The sequence below is a fragment of the Cottoperca gobio genome, chromosome 20, assembly GCF_900634415.1.
Source record: "Cottoperca gobio chromosome 20, fCotGob3.1, whole genome shotgun sequence".
NCBI classification, from domain to species: Eukaryota; Metazoa; Chordata; class Actinopteri; order Perciformes; family Bovichtidae; genus Cottoperca; species Cottoperca gobio.
Genome location: NC_041374.1, coordinates 14,518,520 through 14,534,746, shown reverse-complemented (window position 1 = coordinate 14,534,746; position 16,227 = coordinate 14,518,520). Strand labels below are relative to the sequence as shown.

Here is a 16,227-nt window from a genome sequence, read left to right as displayed (position 1 = left end):
TAAACAGCTTTTCTAGAGAAAGCGTTAGTAGACACTGCATCAAGTGTATCCTCGATTCTTTGTCTCTTGCTCGGAACCTCATCGACATTCGCAATTGATGCGCTTGAGCTGAAGCTTGATTCGGACTTATCAGAAGCAGAGGAAAAAGGACCATTCAGAGAATCTAAAGAAAAAGAAAAAATATTAATCATTTTATTCTGTTCAGTGAGGTGTTTGATTATACTGGCCTTTTTATCTTACAATCACCTGAGAAAACTATCAGCACCACGTTGCCTCATGCACTGAGGTCTCTGAATATTTCTGTATTAACTTCTGTCTCCGTTGCCTCCTTGGATACAACTTTTGCATCAGGTGGCAGGCAAAATCTCTCAACTACTGGAAAAGACAGATCAGACTGAATGTCACAAAGCAAATTACTTTTCCTGTTAAATACATTGTTCACATAACAACATGTTCACCATTGTATAATACGTAGACAAATCAAGCATTTCCCCTTCACAAAACCGATTCCCTGGTGTATGCTTTACACCAGGGATGGGCAACTTTGAGGATAGGGAGGGCCTCAAAAAATGTGTCCTCACTACCAGAGGGCCACTTTGTGCCCATGCACTTCCATCAGTAGGATACTATAACCCCATCATTTAAATAGCCAACTATAGCGACTCATTTAATGAAAATAACTAAATATATACAGGCAATAAATGTTTATTGTACCAATTTTTATTTTTCAACATGTTTCCACAGCTTTCTCTGTATTACAACAGCACTATGAAACTTTCTATTTTTCATATTCAAATGCATTTAGTAGTCCTAATTCTTAAACTGCTGCTGCAGTGTTTATATGTCGGCTCTGTTCTTGGGTAATGTTTTCTCACATTCGGAGGCATCTTTGCGCATCTCTTCACATGAGGAGAAGTGTGCCAAGTTAGGACTGTCTCTGCAGAGTTGGTCTAACTCTGACATGGTTAACACTGTGAAATAACTCCAACCATAAACACCATTTAAATCAGAAAATGTTAAAGTAACACTTCGTGAGTTGAAATCAACTTGGAAATGTTTAACCCTGAAATGTCAATCCTCCCGTTTTTCCTGGGATTATCCCGTATTTTTCCTTCTATCCCGCTGTCCTCCCGTTTAAATATTTTCCTGTTATTATCCCTTATTTTTAACCTTTCAAAAATGAAAATAGGCCTAATTTAAAAGAAGTGTACAGTAGTAAAGTGGCCTCCGGTAAAGCAGGTGGCAGTATTATGTTTAACTTTAGTTGAAACACATTATCCGCCAGTAAACACACAGAAGAAGAAAACAGGAACAATAACACAGAAGAAGAAGACGAGAACATATGGATGAGAGTCACAGTGACCGGGAGATAGATGGAGACGCAGTTGTACCTGCCAAACAAGTTAAAACTTTATGCGAGTTTGACACCCCTGGATTAGACGCTTTGTTATATGGATTCATTCCTTTGATAAAAAAAAACCCATGTTGTGAATTTCTTACCTGGGGCCCATTGGTAACCAGGAGTCATTTTAGTAAAGTGTCTCATTGCCATCACCCGACGTGATGGTGTATGGATGAAATGCCTGTATTTCACAAAGTTAAATGTCTATTGCACTTGCATGGGGTTCACCCATACAACCCAATGGAGCTCTATGAGACAAACTGATCAAATCAAATCAAATTGATTTATATAGCCCAATATCACAAATTCCACATTTGTCTCAGTGTGCTTTACAGACTGTACATAATACGACACCCTCTGTCCTTAGACCCTCGCATCGCACAAGGAAAAACTTCCTAAAAGAAAGATTCATGATCCTGACGTAAACTTCATCAGTGGCAACCTGCCACATGAAAGACACAGAAACTCCGGGGATGATGCCCCGGATTCTGTGTTAGTAACATACATTTACATAATGCATACAGATAGAGAGGGAGAAGAAGAGAGAGGGAGGGGAGGAGAGAGGAAGAGAAGGAAGAGAGCAGGGAGGTGTCCCCTGGCAGTCTAAGCCTATAGCAGCATAACTAGGGGCTGATCCAAGGCCAACCTGAGCCAGCCCTAACTATAAGCTTTATCAAAAAGGAAAGTCTTTAAATGTGGAGAGGGTGTCTGCCTCCCGAACACAAACTGGAAGCTGGTTCCACTGGAGAGGAGCTTGATAGCTGAAGGCTCTAGCTCCCATTGTGCTCTTAGAGACTCTAGGAACCACAAGTAACCCTGCAGTCTGGGAGCGCAATGCTCTAGTTGGTTTATAAGGTACTATGAGATCTTTAAGATATGCTGGAGCCTGACCATTAATTGCTTTGTAAGTCAGGAGAAGGATTTTGAATTCTATTCTGTATTGTACTGGGAGCCAGTGCAGAGCAGCTAATAATGTAATATGATCCCGTTTCCTAGTTCTTGTCAATAGACGTGCCGCTGCATTTTGGATCAACTGAAGAGTCTTAAGAAACTTTTTGGGACAACCTGATAACTGTTTGTTAAGGTTTGTTGAATTATGCTTTTATGTTACGTTAGATTGACAGTTGGATAGTACTTGCTTACAGTTGACATCAATATTGTGGTCAGAACTTTCAGAGTAGCGTAATGGAAAAGATATGACCCCGACGTGATTTGAACACGCAACCTTCTGATCTGGAGTCAGACGCGCTACCGTTGCGCCACGAGGTCCAATACGCCTGTTATTGCTATAAAATGTTTTTATATAATTCATTTGGTAGGATATTGTAAGTAGAATTATTCATTCTTACTTGTATGTCAACATTTTTTTATCAATAAATTACAAAAAAACACAAACACAGTGACAGATATAAGACCTTCTCGACGTCACCCTCCAGTCTAGTGAATAATAATAATATATGCTATGAGTTTCTTCTTCCTTCTTGATGAATGAGCTTTTCTCACTCACTTTGGCCTGCGTCAGCACCATGGACAGCTGTAAGCTCAACAGCTGGCTCAACCGGCTTACCCCGCTAGTGCTGTTGCACTCATAAATGCTGCGTACTGAACGCGCATAACGCAGTTTGTTTTCGTTGCCATTAACATGAAAACGTTGGACGTTAGTTAGCTGCGCATTTAAAGCAACTTCAAATGTTTTTATACTCAGTAACTCACTATTACTCTACTATTCACGTTCCTATATTTATAATCCTTTGTCACCGTTAAATGTCATTGAAGAGATGAATGCTGGGAAGTTTCCACACGGATGTTTTTGGCTGAATTCTGAACTGAATCATTGTTAATGTTATGAGTAACGCCTGTTCTTTTCCTACTAGGAGTCAAAATGTATGCTGATAAAAAGGCCTCGTATCTGGGGCCCAACCCAGTGGGTTCTGTTCGGTTACAGTTGCTCTCAGTACTTGTTGCTGAAGATTCCTGAGCAAACTGCTGTGCTGTGCTGATGTCATGGTGAAACTACTTGGGTTGCAGTGTTCAGTAGTCTCATAGCAAATGCATAACATAGCCATTGTTGTTTGTAGTTTCAATGTGCTTCTTTGTTCTTGTTCTCAATTTTCCCCACACAGATCAGAGCCTCTGTGTTTTCTCATCTCCTCCCCTTGTCAGGGCAGCATTGAAGTCAATTCTTTTCTTACATTTGTTTCATCAAATGATACATCACTGCATGCAGAGAACACATTCATTGACAAACAACTCCAGAAATGACTGACATATGGATACACTTGACAAATGTTTACATAAAACCTTTCAGTGTTTTTATTTATTTATTTGACAAGCAGCAGGATCATGTTTGTCACCTCATTTTTTCTTTACATTTGAAAGTAGATACAATAGTCAGTATACCAGTTTTATTACAATATTTTTTTCCTAACTTCAGTACATTTAACAAAGAAAGAAAAATAAACACACAACTGCAAACGTGAGAAAAGAAAGCATGTTTTTTAATGTGTAGCCACCAATGTCTCATTGATGTCTCAACTCTTTCCCCGGGTTTCTTTTTTTTTCCTTTATTTTCGGTCGACTTAGTATGTTTATCAGCTCTTTCCTCTCGAACAGCGATAGGCATTTTCTTTTTGTCGTTTGACGCACAGGTGCGTGGCACTGGTGATGTTGTAAACAGCTTAAAATCAGAAGGTGGGTGGGGTTGGAAGAAGGGTCTTGTGGGTGGTGGTTGTTAGCTGGCTGTCTGACGTGACACGATGACCTTTCGTTTTCAAAGATGGAGGCACCAGTCCTGCTTTTAGTCACCGCATAGAAACACAGCAGACAGCGACAGTCCAAAACCTAAATGGATGAATGAGTCTGTTTTGTTATTTATTTCACGTTTTAAACCTGCATCTGCCGGTCAGTCACACAGGCGAGTGTTTGTGTGGAAGCGCTCCCTTGCTCGGCTCTTCTGCCTATGCCACGTAGCTGTACTCGTCTGCCGAGGTCTGGCTTCGCTCGATGTACTGCTTGTCGATGAGCACCTCAATGCACTTCTTGATCATGCTGATACTTGGGTTGAACCTGGCTTTGGACTGATTGATGACCTGCACACAGGGACAATTTAGAAAAACATGAGATTTAGCAGAACATCTAATGTTAAAACAGAGATGCAAGAATGCATGTAATGCAAGTATATGTGGGGATACATGAATCTAAAGTGTTACTTTATTTATCTTGTGAATCTGTGACTGAACATGTGCAGGATTTGAAAACATTAAACACTGCTTGAAAAGTTTGGCTCGTTTAATGACCAAAAGTGGTTAGGGAAAGAAAATGTGACCATCTGAACTAAAATCTTTAAAACATCATATTACCAAAATGAATCCCTTTGAGAACTACTTCAGTTTGCTGCCTGTTTGAGTGACATGCATGCACAATTGATTTCCCTGTTCCCCCTCAAATGATCCAATCAATAAAAGCTTTTGAATGGAGAGGACTTTCACCCACCTCCTGGATGAGGGCGTTGTGTCGGAGCACCTTGCGGGCTTTCATGATTCTCACTATAGCAGCTTGTAAATACATTTTGCGGTCCTCATCTACGGCGCTCCTCGTCTGCTCCATCTCCTAAAAACAGATAACAGGTATGTAGGTAGATATACATATCAACATAAGACAGGGCAACAGCAAAGCTTGAGAAACTTATTTAGAAGGATGGATAACCATTGTTCTAACCTGTGGTGTGTCTTTCTGCATTGATGTAGTGATCTTGAACTTTGTCCTTTTACTGGTGAAACTCATATTTAATGAAAACGTGGACTCAGTTTCAATCTCCTCCTGTGAGCAGAGGGGAAAATATCCTGTATTTAAATAATCATCATTGCTTTCAAGGACCTGACAAGGCATCTGGTACAAATAAACATACATTTCCCAATCAATACCCATCACTAATGACAAAACAGCATGCCGATTTATGGGATGTGCTTCAGATTCCACTTGTTTTCGAATGAAAGTTCGGACCTTTTGTGAGTCGTGGTTGAGCATCTTGACGTCCAGCAGGGACCTGATGGTCTTCTGTAGCTCTTTCTCATTCATCTGGGTGCCGTCCTGCAGCTCCTTGTAGGTCACCGTCAAGCTGTTGTTGAAGGCCAGCAGCACAGCCATCTGGTAGGTGGTCACCATGGCAACATAGGGCTTGGACAGGTAGTTCATCTTCACCTCACCTGTTTGAGAGGAGCAGGCGCTGATTGAATCAACTTCATTACTATTTACCCTGTTTTTGTTTAGAATGGTTATTCTGATGCACCAAATCCAGGGATCTTCAGTTGCAGTGACACTTTCAGATATCGGCTCAAATAGTTGCATTTCTACATTCAAATCTAGCACAATTCAGCTTTAAATAGTGTCTGTGTGAGTTACCTGTGCAGAGATAATGCAGCCAGGTCAGCTTCCTCCCACTGAAGTGCTGATTATAGAACAACTCAAACTGTAACAGAAGGTGAAGACAGAATTTATTGTGCAATGTTCTCCTTTTATCAGTATTAACCTACAACTGACAATTCAGCTGAGCCGTAAACTCACCATCTGCACGCTCTTCTCTAGTTCTTGAGGGATGGCGAATGTGGAGGAGGGGACGTGTGTGAGAGGCCAGGCTCCAGCCTGCAAACACATGGCATTTACCACAACATTACACATTTGTGCTAAAAACGTGGGAACAAAAGCTGTGGCTAGTCTGATAAAGCCAGGGTGAATATATTAATGTGAGTGTAAGTACACACATCTAATAAAGCTCATATTGGTCTTAGATTTGTTATCCTAAAGTTGTTGGTATGAGTGAGGTATGTCAGCCTCACCTGTAATACATAGATCTGAAAGCTGATGCCCAGGTCCACCACCGTCTCCTGTGTCTTGATGAAATTGTTGAACTTGTTATTGAGGTCGGCGCTCACGCTCATGTCTGTGTACATTCTGTGGAGTTTGCTTGTGAACTCGTAGCCGCATGCTTGCTGTAGAAATAAAAAGGGCAAAAGGTGTATTTGAACACAGGAGTGTCAGACAAATCACAAGTCTTACATTAATAATGTTCAGCTTTGCATTTACCTTTAGTTTGTTGATCATGGCTTCTTCTGAGTCCATTGACAATGATAAACCATGTATTAACCGCTTTGCTAGCATTCTGGCATAAAACTGTGGAAAACAAAGACAAACAAGACTTGAAAATCAATGTGCCCCTTGAGAATATTTGGCAAAACCTACCCTCCTAGTCAAGGTTTGTACATCAGAATGTCACAAGATACAATATAAATATAATATTCCCGCATTAGAGGAATTCTGGTCACCTTTTGAAAGATGTCCTTGTCGTCTATGTACTTGAACACTGTGATGAAGCTCGTCAGCTTGTCCTCCACCTCATTCTCAGTCATTCCCTTTGCAGACTTTTTCAGGAGATTGTCACAGTACTTCGCCAGCTGCACAGAGACACCAGGAGGGACATGACCTGGTCAAGGCTCTGTGTACAATACTGTGTGTGTGTGTGTATTTGTGTGTGTGTGTGTGTGTGTGTGTGTGTACTCACCAGTTCAGGGGCTTTACAGATGGACTTGGGCTCCCTGAAGTTCACCACAGACGTCAAAGCCTGAGAAAGAGAAATAAAACAAACACATTCAGTCCAATTGTGAAAATAAATATTAAAAGTGTCCTATTAGTCTTGATGGTAAAAAATAGTCGATTGAAGCAATAGATTGCTCAGTGCGTGCGTATATGTAGGCACTGCCGGCACGGCTCTGCGATCAGGAAAACTCAGCTCTCCGTCAAGTACGTACAGAATTTACTGATTCAATTGACTACATTTACCATCAACACTGGTTGGTCATCTACATAAAAAGCAACATTTCTTATCTTTATTATACTTATATCTTATGTTATAACGCATATATAACTGTAGTTTTGCAGTTACAGAAAGTATACTAGGGAAAAAGAGAAATTGTATAAAAGAATGTCACTTTTGCCATCGAGCGACCGTTAAGATTATGTTTTTCAATGAGGCAGCAGCTATTCTGGGGGTTTAGAGTCTAGGGTTTATTACCTTATCAAGTGCGCTCATGAAGTGCTGATCTCCATTTAGAACTGTGTTTATGAGCTGAACAAATTTACTGTGGACCTCCAGCACTGATTCCACAAACAGGGTTGGCATCTAGAGAAGTCAGGTTAGAGAGTGAGAGAGAGAGAGAGAAGAGAGAGAGAGTAGAGAGAGATAGAGAGAGAGAGAGACGAGAGAGCAGAGAGAGAGAGAGAGAGAGCGAGAGAGAGAGATCAGAGACAAGAGAGAGAAAGGAGAATAGAAAAAGAGAGAGAAAGAGAAGGAGAAGAGATCCTCTCTCTCTCTCGAAGAGAGAGAGCTCCTCGAGAGAGATCCCTCTCCCCTCCCTCCTCTCTCTCCTCGCTCCCTCATCCCTCCCTCCCTCTCTCGCTCTCTCCCTCTCTCTCTCCCTCCCTCTCTCTCTCTCCCTCACTCTCCCTCCCTCCCCCTCTATCTCTCCCTTTCTCTCTCTCCCTCCCTCCTCCCTCTCTGCTCTCTCTCTCTCCCCCTCTCTCTCTCCCTCTCTCTCCCTCGCCCCCTCTTTAGACAAATTTTTATTAAAATACAAATTATTTGCAGCTAAAGTTCTAAAGTTGACAGACAAAAATGACAGTTTTACAGCGGTCGTGATAATTAATCCTGGTCTATTTTAAACTAATAGGACCGTACAGGCAAAAGGATACTGCATCTATGCAAGACAGTGTATAAAGCCCTACCAAAGCCATTTCTAAAAATAGAACAGCATTTAGAAAATCCACTATACTGTACGCACAAGTGCTGTAGTACTTACGTTTTCCTGAGAGAGGTTACTGGTGCCTCGGATGCCCTCGTTGTGGATATGGACCTGCAGCTCCTGAATCATGTGGGGCAGCCCGCTGGCGACGGCCCTCAACAGGGTGTACATGTTGGCCATGTCTACACAAAACAACACAAAAAACACACAGTTTGATTCAAATGCCACAACTCAAGAGTGTGTACTGCATGAGTTTATATACCATAAATAGCTTAACGCAAAAATCCATCCATCCGTGAGGACACAAAGAAGCGTAGCGCACTGACCTTCTCTCTTCTCCTGCCGAATAATGCTCTGGCACTCCCCATGAAGGAACTGCAGATGATCTGCCACCATCCTCTGCTGGCATTCATGGATGACTTTGGCATAGGAGCTGGGGTGCAGGTACTTCCGACATCTCATCTCTTCGTCTTTCAACCGCCCCAAAACCTGGAGGAAGAGACAGATGGAAATTTGGCAAAATGTTGGGCCATTATTATCATAGAAATGACTTTGCTATTATAAGCAAGACATTTTAAAACAATCTTACAATGAATTTAAAAACTACCAAACCTAACAAAAAAGAAGATTTGAGTCTAGATCATTTATGATGAGGCTGTATTTGAAATGTTTTTATTTTTTTAAATATATTTTCACTTTTGATATGAATTGTTTCAGATGTAACTCTCCAATGATGAATTCTTAACAAATGATGCAAATATAACACATTTTTACCATTTATGATCAAATTATAAAACAGTTATTGCTGCACCTATAATTTGCTTTACTTTCCAATACTGACTCCACTAAATATTGTTAGGTATAAAAAACAACTGTAAACTGTATGCAACATGTCCTTCTGTGGCATCAGGGCAATTGATATTTTTCAATCTCCATATAGTTTTGAGCACACAGCATATAAAATAAGAAAAAAGCCAGATAAGAGACTGTGATATGACTCTGTCCAGACGGGACTGTACTGCAGTGCTGCTCTTTCACAGTCATATCACATACTGCCCTAATGCCTGGTAAAGCTTTAATGATGATCCTGATTTACAGGCTTGAGGAATAAATCGATCAGAGAAATCTGATTATTGCGGGAATGAATGAATGAGAGAGAAAGACAGAGAGAGACAGAGAGAGAGAGAGACAAAGAGGTCATGACAGCTGACGTTGCACAGGGGTCTGTGATCTCAGCCTTAGCGAGTTAATAGTAGAGCTAATACTCGGATTGAAACTCTTATGTCACCAGACTGACATGACCTGACAGTTCACATACACACACATACATACACATACACACACACACACAAACACACACACACACACACACACACCCACACACAAAGCAGCTGAGCTACATTTTTTTAGTTCATGCCGAACATAAACAACTCAAAAAGAAAAGTGAGAGTGATAGCAGCACGTAGGATCCAGCATGCAGCTTGAAGATACACATCATTCACATACTTGCATTATCTATCCATCAATCCTACCTTCTCCATATACTGTGAGCAGTTGGATTCTTGCAGTAGATTGGAGGCTTCCTGTTTGTAATACTCTCCCGTTTTTGACAGAAATGGCCCTTCGAAGATTTCCTGATAAAACTGCGGACACAGGAGGAGGAAGTGGCCCGCATAGGATTTAGTATACATGTATATATACAGACCTATATGAACTGTTCATCTTGTGCATAAAGCACAACAATACACAAATAGTAAATAAAGACATTTAGCAGTGCAACGCAAAAAAACATTTCTTTGAATTTTGACCTCATTGTTCACATTATGTACAATAACTGAATAAATAACCGAACATAAAACAATGCAAACAACTGTATTCCTCTGGGTCCTTATTTGTCGTCTCACCTTAAGTGGAAACTTCTTCTTGTACTGTTCAACATGAACAAAGGAGTTGATGACCCCGTGGATTACCTTCTGGTTGGGGTTCTCGCCACAACGATCACTGTAAGACACGAGGAAGCTCGCGTTAGGTACGACATTTGTATTAGTTTTTTTGTAGAGCACTGAAGTTATTATCATGTTGGAAACACTGATAAGTGTAGGTTAAATCCTGCAGGCCAATTAGACTACACGTCTAGACATAAACAATGGGAAATACTGGAAATATGGCATTGCAATTATGCTAATTACAAACAAATTAGTGTACAATTAGAGTACAACGACTTAATAGGTTATCCCTCTTATCTTTACGCTTGCAGAAAGCCAGAAACATTCATTTCTTGCGTCTCAGCTTGTGTGGAAAACATACTTTTTGATTTCATTCAGCAACATCCGGATCAGGACAGCTTCAAGAGGCTCGATCATTAGCTTCCTCCACATATCGAGCGCCAACTGCAACGACAAATGAAAAGACGGTAAATAACGATAGTGTAAACAGATCTGCGAGCAGCTCATTGTAGTATACCAGCGAGAGAAAATCATTCAATACCTCTCCAATCTCCATGAGCGGCTCGTTCATGTCCACTCCCCCGTAGCCGTACTGTAGGTCTGCTTCCGTTAGTTTGTTCTTCTTGATGAACTGAGTGTTCAGATACCTGAACAAAGTAGGAGGTCAAGATGTGAAAATCAATCTCGAGGGATATTGAGGGGACACTTATACCACAACACTGCTGCTGCCAGGGGTCACTAGTTGCAGGTTGGGTTCATTCACTGATGGAGGCATTGAGAGACCGTGCTTCTGTGCTCACCCCAACCATCACTTGCTCACACTGTGGCTTTTGAGTGTCAGGTTAGCCAATGAAAGCAAAGAATGTCCAGACATTCTGGCCAATTATTCAACCAGAGGCAGACTTAAAGGCATTTTTGAAAATATTTTATTTATAAATATCATACCTGTTTGGTATATTAAGGTGGTTAGTTTTAGTGTGTGTTTAAGTTAGAGTGAGAGAGTTAGAGTTTAAACAGGGTTCTTACAGCTTAAGGAAAGTTACATTTAACACTTTTAAATGCTGCTCAAAATTTAATTTAAGACCAATGTTACCGCTTTCCAGATCTGCGTGACATTAATGTGAGAGACATTTGGTCAATTATGTATATATAAAACATTAGATGTTATCAATTATTTTGAGATTTTACAATGTAATGTCAGAAAAATAACAACATTTTTAATCTAATTTATGATGATTTAAGACATATTTATACAAATTAAGGCCTTATTTATGATGAATGAATTAACGCCTTTTAAGACTTTTTTTAGGATCTGTGGAAACCCCCGTTATAAATGGCTACTACTTTGGGGAGACATGTGATATAATAATCAATACAACAAACTAGAGTAAAGGGATGCAGCATTCCTTTCAGCTAACTTCACAGTTCCAGTGACACAGAATAGATACCCAATAGTCATAGACAAACTGTGGAACTGATGGTTGACATTAATGTTTTTAGACCCAACATTAACTAATCAAAAACATCTTGTAAATAATAGACCAACAGATTACATTTATTCAGATAAAATTAACAAAAACATTGCTTTTCAATCCTCCATGAATCAATGTTTGATATTTTAACTGAATCATACTACTTTTGTCTTATGTGAAAAGGATCAAAACACTAAAATCAATGAGAGTTACTGTATATCATCCAAGTCTGCAGCTCTGCAGAGCATTGTACCACAATGTTTTGGTTTTACAGCCCACTCATTCATGGTTGAGTCTCGCTGCTCTCTTTAACCCACTATAGGCAGCACTTTCTGGCAGACGCTCTGATAATCCCACGGTGCACTACCTGCCCAGCACTGAACCAGCAGACAGACAAAGTAATCTTGTTGGCTGGTGAACACAGTTAACAGTCGAGGGAGGCAGCCAGACATTTTGACTTGTCACAGTAGGAAGCACAGGTGTTACTAATGACACTAACAATGGCTCTGTTCTATTCAAGTGTTCCAGTGAGTCGTCATGCCCGAAACCAGGACTCTGAAATCAAAGCCACTAAATGGAATTCAGCCAGAGTTCATTTCCTTCTTTACACCTGTGCTTTTCTTACTGTGACAAGACAAAAGGTCTTCGGTGAAAAAGGAGTATAGAACATTGGTAATGCAGCTTTGAAAGAAGGTCGTGTTTCCATCTCACTGGAAAACTTTTATATTGCACAAAAACACGTGGGAGAATCAATATGAGGAAGATTCATTTAATACTACCGTCCCTAATTCATATCACAGATACTCTGATGTTGAAATGCACTGAATTTGTGTCACGACTGTGTTTCAACATTTTTCAACAGAAGCAAGGAGTAAGTTAGCTATCTGACAGACAGACACTCATTTTGATGGCTTTCATGATCTATGTTGGCTGATTCAGTCCACCTTAAATGATGTGTAGTTTTCACAGCTGTGCCGTCTGACTCCATCAGCAGTACAGCAATCACCCTCAGCCTGATTTCTCTCAAACAGTCAAGCTTTGACAAGCATAAAACCCCAGCATCAATTGTTAAAGGACTGCTAATACATAGTGTTGATTACCAAATTAAGATTGAAAGTGTTATAGGTTTGTTTTGATTCAGTTGGCACTTGAGTCTAACCTCCACTACAGGATCATTTGTGTTTGACAGGACGCAAACATACACATGTATATTCTATATACATGTGTATGTTCAGGTGAGGATATCTTAAGAACTGAACTGAACACTATTATGTCACCACTAAAGCCAAGAGTGTATACTTACACTCTTCTTTTTTTTTTTCTCTGTCATTTTTGTCTGTCAACTTTAGAACTTTAGCTGCAAATAATTTGTATTTTAATAAAACTTTGTCTCACTTGCTGTCTCACTTGCTGTCTCACTTGCTGTCTCACTTGCTGTCTCACTCTTTGCTTGCTGTCTCACTCTTTGCTCTCTCTCTCTCTCTCACTCTTTGCTCTCTCTCTCTCTCTCTCTGACATAATAAATTACAAAAAGCATATGTATGCACAGACGGTCTGGTGTGAAGTACACATAAAAATAGATCTGAAAGCTCTCCAAGGAAGTATTAATTTAGAATGGATAAGGACACACCAAATGCACGTTGGCACCTTACACTACGTTTTCAAGGTAATATTTTAAGTGCACAAAAATGTCAGGCTAGCTAGTGATGACTGAGTACTCTCTGCATCTAAGGACCTTGACACACAGAGCCAACATTAAAGAACCAGCCAACAGCAGGCTGAATACAGACATGTCCTTTATTTGTACTTTTAAAACATTTCAAAGATACATCAAAGCAAACTAGCCAACCGTTTAAACACCATTGTGAATTTAAGGAAACAGTCTCATCATAGATACCTCTGATAAAAAAAATGTAAGTTTCTCTTTGTTTTGTTTTGAAAATGTGGTCTTTCATTTGTAAAAGTAAAGATGGCGGAGAAGAGAAGAAAGCAATAAACGTTGAATCAGCAAAATGACTCACTGATATTAAATATTATATCAATAAAATAGAAACAAAGAAGAAGAAAAAGGCAATGTTACCTGTACAGGCAGTCCATGTAGTCAGCTCCTTTGCTGTACTCGTCCCAGTATCTGTGGTACATCACTAAAACCTTCTCCTCTGAATCCAGGACTTTCTAAAATGTACACACACAAGCATTAGTGTTATGTAAAGATGCACAATGGCGGTATAATATGCACTCTGAAGTTTTTTTTTTTTTTTTGCCAGCCATTGAAAAGCTTTCATGAGTACTTACCTTGTACAACTGCCGAACATGATTCTCAAGAAACACCTTGGTCTCTGTGTATAATCTCTCACCCAAAGGCTCTGGGTATGCAACGCACAAGGCATAAATGTCACTGGTCTCGGAATTTAGGATAAAAAATAAGAACAAACATGGTTCTATTATGCATAAATGTAAATATACAGTTAATAACGATGTAGTATGTACTTTGCCTCTGCCGGAAAAACAAAAAGCTAATTTCACACTGACATTTAACGTATCAACTATAATCTAGTACAACTTTTTGAAAAGCTGATAGTGCCTATCTGAATTAGCCATATTTGCTGTTTAAAGTGTGACTTCCTGCCCACAAACGCTGCTCTAAAACTTGTTCTATGCTAATTTCAATATGGAGAAAGTTGGCATAGGATACGAGAACCGATCATTCCACGTGGCTCTCTCCACATAGTCAAGCATCACAACAGCCTTGATTGTCGTCAGTAGCTTGTTCCATGTCTCGTCAAAATCCACCACCCGCGGCTTTAAGGACATTGTACAGCTTCTCTTTCAGCCTAACGGAAAAAAGAATAAACAGAAATACAGAAGTGAGTAGGATAATTAAAAGAATTAACACATACATTGCTTGACGCTTGGATTCAGTTTCTTAATAATCATGTCATGGAACCATCCCCTTTCCCATCCTGCAGTTTGGACTGTTACCTGTTCCCTAATTGAATGGTTTACATCTTAGTAGTGATCCAGGCAGTAGCAACACAAAGGAAAGGAACAGGTATCCTTAGCAAGGTGACAGAATAAACATAATGATGAACATAATAATTTTTATGAACCTCATTGTACTAAATATATAGTAATTACAATATTTGTTGTCATAATTAAAAAAATAATATAAAGAATTGTAAGGATTTGAAAATAGCATTAATCCAGACTAAATACATTACACAGATGTCAGTATGTAGGGCAAAGTGAACATTTACATCAACAGAAATCGAGACGAATGATAAATAGTCTGCTTCAAAACAGCTGCTCGCATTACTATGGTAGCAACAGATGAGATAAACATTGTGTTCAAGTTCATGGAGGTAATACTAACGTTCATCAACAGTGAACACAATGGAGTAAACATCAGATATCAATACTACCGTAGCTGTGTAACTCACCAGGCAAGACTGCTGCACATACTAATATATACACTTCTATATCTGTCCCAAAAGAATCACAGATTACCAGCAGGTAGAAGAAACTAGGCCCTGTGTTGTTTCTCGTCATTCATACCAGTTGATTTCACGTCAGTGAAAACATTGCAACATCATCATAGTTTTTCTTGCTATCCAATTCACATATACCCGATATTCGTCTTTCAAAAGATAGTGTTAACGTTACAAAATAAACAGCCCTCTTACAGTAATGATAAAGGCAGCCAAGTTTAGGTTACTAGCTAGCGGAATGCCAATCCCAAAATAGGATAGCTAGCTAAAAGGCTAGCTAGCTTCTAGCTCGCATGCTACTTCTTCCTGTTCCAAGTCCCAACTGTTTTAAGGCATAGGCTAGCAGCTAGCTGTTAGTCAGCTAGCAGGAAGCTAACGATAGCTCAGCTATCGCTAGCAAATGGTCATCTTCTTTACAATTTCCCCACATTTGTACTGACAGCTCGGGGAAACATGTTGCTGTTGTTAAACAAAACAGGTTACTGAGGTAAAGCGTTGACTTTTGAATAGTACGTACCTCTGTTCAGTATTTATTTGTTATAAAACTCAAGTTTCTCCGCTGTCACAGGCTTGATTTGTCTCACTTACAGGTCTTCCCTACCTCTGGGATTATACCATTGTATTCGAGGGGGGTGTATTATGAACAAGCGTAAATTGGTTGTTACGCTTTTTTACTTTTTACCATGGTAAAGTGTCTGTGAGATTTTTGTATTTTAAATAACATATTCTATATCGATACATACTGATGAGAATAACTTCAAACCCATACGGATCCAAGCCATAAGAACACCTATACCCATGGTATCGCCTAAAACTACGGAAACCTCTTAGGAATTGAGTATTACAAATATAACCATAGATATCCTGTAGGTTATAATGTATTTTAAATATTTTCCAATTAGAAAGGGTAATGTTAAGCATAAGCGTAAATTATACAATTTACAAATATCTAATTGCTAAGTTACAGTTATTCTCCAAGCAGCTGTTAAAGTTATGTATGACCTGTGATATTTTTACATAAATCCCCACCATAAATTGACACAAACATGACACTTGTGGGAGAGAAATATCAATAACAAACATGAACGTCGTTTGCAAAGAATGGTCTGTGTGGTGGTGAATACC

At 39.6% G+C, this 16,227-nt stretch overlaps 1 protein-coding gene and 1 non-coding gene across 4 annotated transcripts; both read right to left on the bottom strand.

The window, feature by feature from the left end:
- Positions 1–2,599: 2,599 nt before the first annotated feature.
- trnaw-cca (transfer RNA tryptophan (anticodon CCA)) lies at positions 2,600–2,671 on the bottom strand. Its single transcript has one exon. It is a non-coding gene; the product is annotated as a tRNA-Trp (tRNA).
- A 1,016-nt stretch (positions 2,672–3,687) lies between these two features.
- cul2 (cullin 2) lies at positions 3,688–15,710 on the bottom strand. Of its 3 annotated transcripts, none has more exons than XM_029458213.1 (21): positions 15,620–15,710; positions 14,310–14,448; positions 13,910–14,012; positions 13,695–13,789; positions 10,684–10,789; positions 10,504–10,586; positions 10,101–10,197; positions 9,729–9,839; positions 8,523–8,685; positions 8,254–8,378; positions 7,470–7,577; positions 6,960–7,019; positions 6,724–6,852; positions 6,485–6,571; positions 6,238–6,390; positions 5,966–6,043; positions 5,804–5,870; positions 5,405–5,607; positions 5,120–5,221; positions 4,895–5,011; positions 4,360–4,491 (listed from the first exon to the last, which is right to left on the bottom strand). In XM_029458213.1, the coding sequence occupies exons 2-21, from the start codon at positions 14,426–14,428 to the stop codon at positions 4,360–4,362; spliced, it is 2,238 nt and encodes a 745-aa protein (XP_029314073.1). In that variant the 5' UTR covers positions 14,429–14,448; positions 15,620–15,710. The 3 variants fall into 3 exon arrangements, with proteins under 3 accessions (XP_029314075.1, XP_029314073.1, XP_029314074.1); XM_029458214.1 differs by lacking the exon at positions 15,620–15,710 and adding an exon at positions 15,055–15,431; XM_029458215.1 differs by lacking the exon at positions 15,620–15,710 and having other exon boundaries at positions 3,688–4,491; positions 14,310–14,428.
- Positions 15,711–16,227: the final 517 nt, after the last annotated feature.

What these genes read in the sequence shown, in the direction of transcription:
- cul2 (XM_029458213.1), bottom strand. Translation starts at nt 14,428, where the DNA reads ATGTCCTTAAAGCCGCGGGTGGTGGATTTTGACGAGACATGGAACAAG. An exon ending in GCTGCATTATCTCTGCACAG is followed by an intron (nt 5,608 to 5,803) that starts GTAACTCACACA and finishes CCTCTCAAACAG; the next exon opens with GTGAGGTGAAGATGAACTAC. An exon ending in ACAACGCCCTCATCCAGGAG is followed by an intron (nt 4,492 to 4,894) that starts GTGGGTGAAAGT and finishes CCCTGTGTGCAG; the next exon opens with GTCATCAATCAGTCCAAAGC.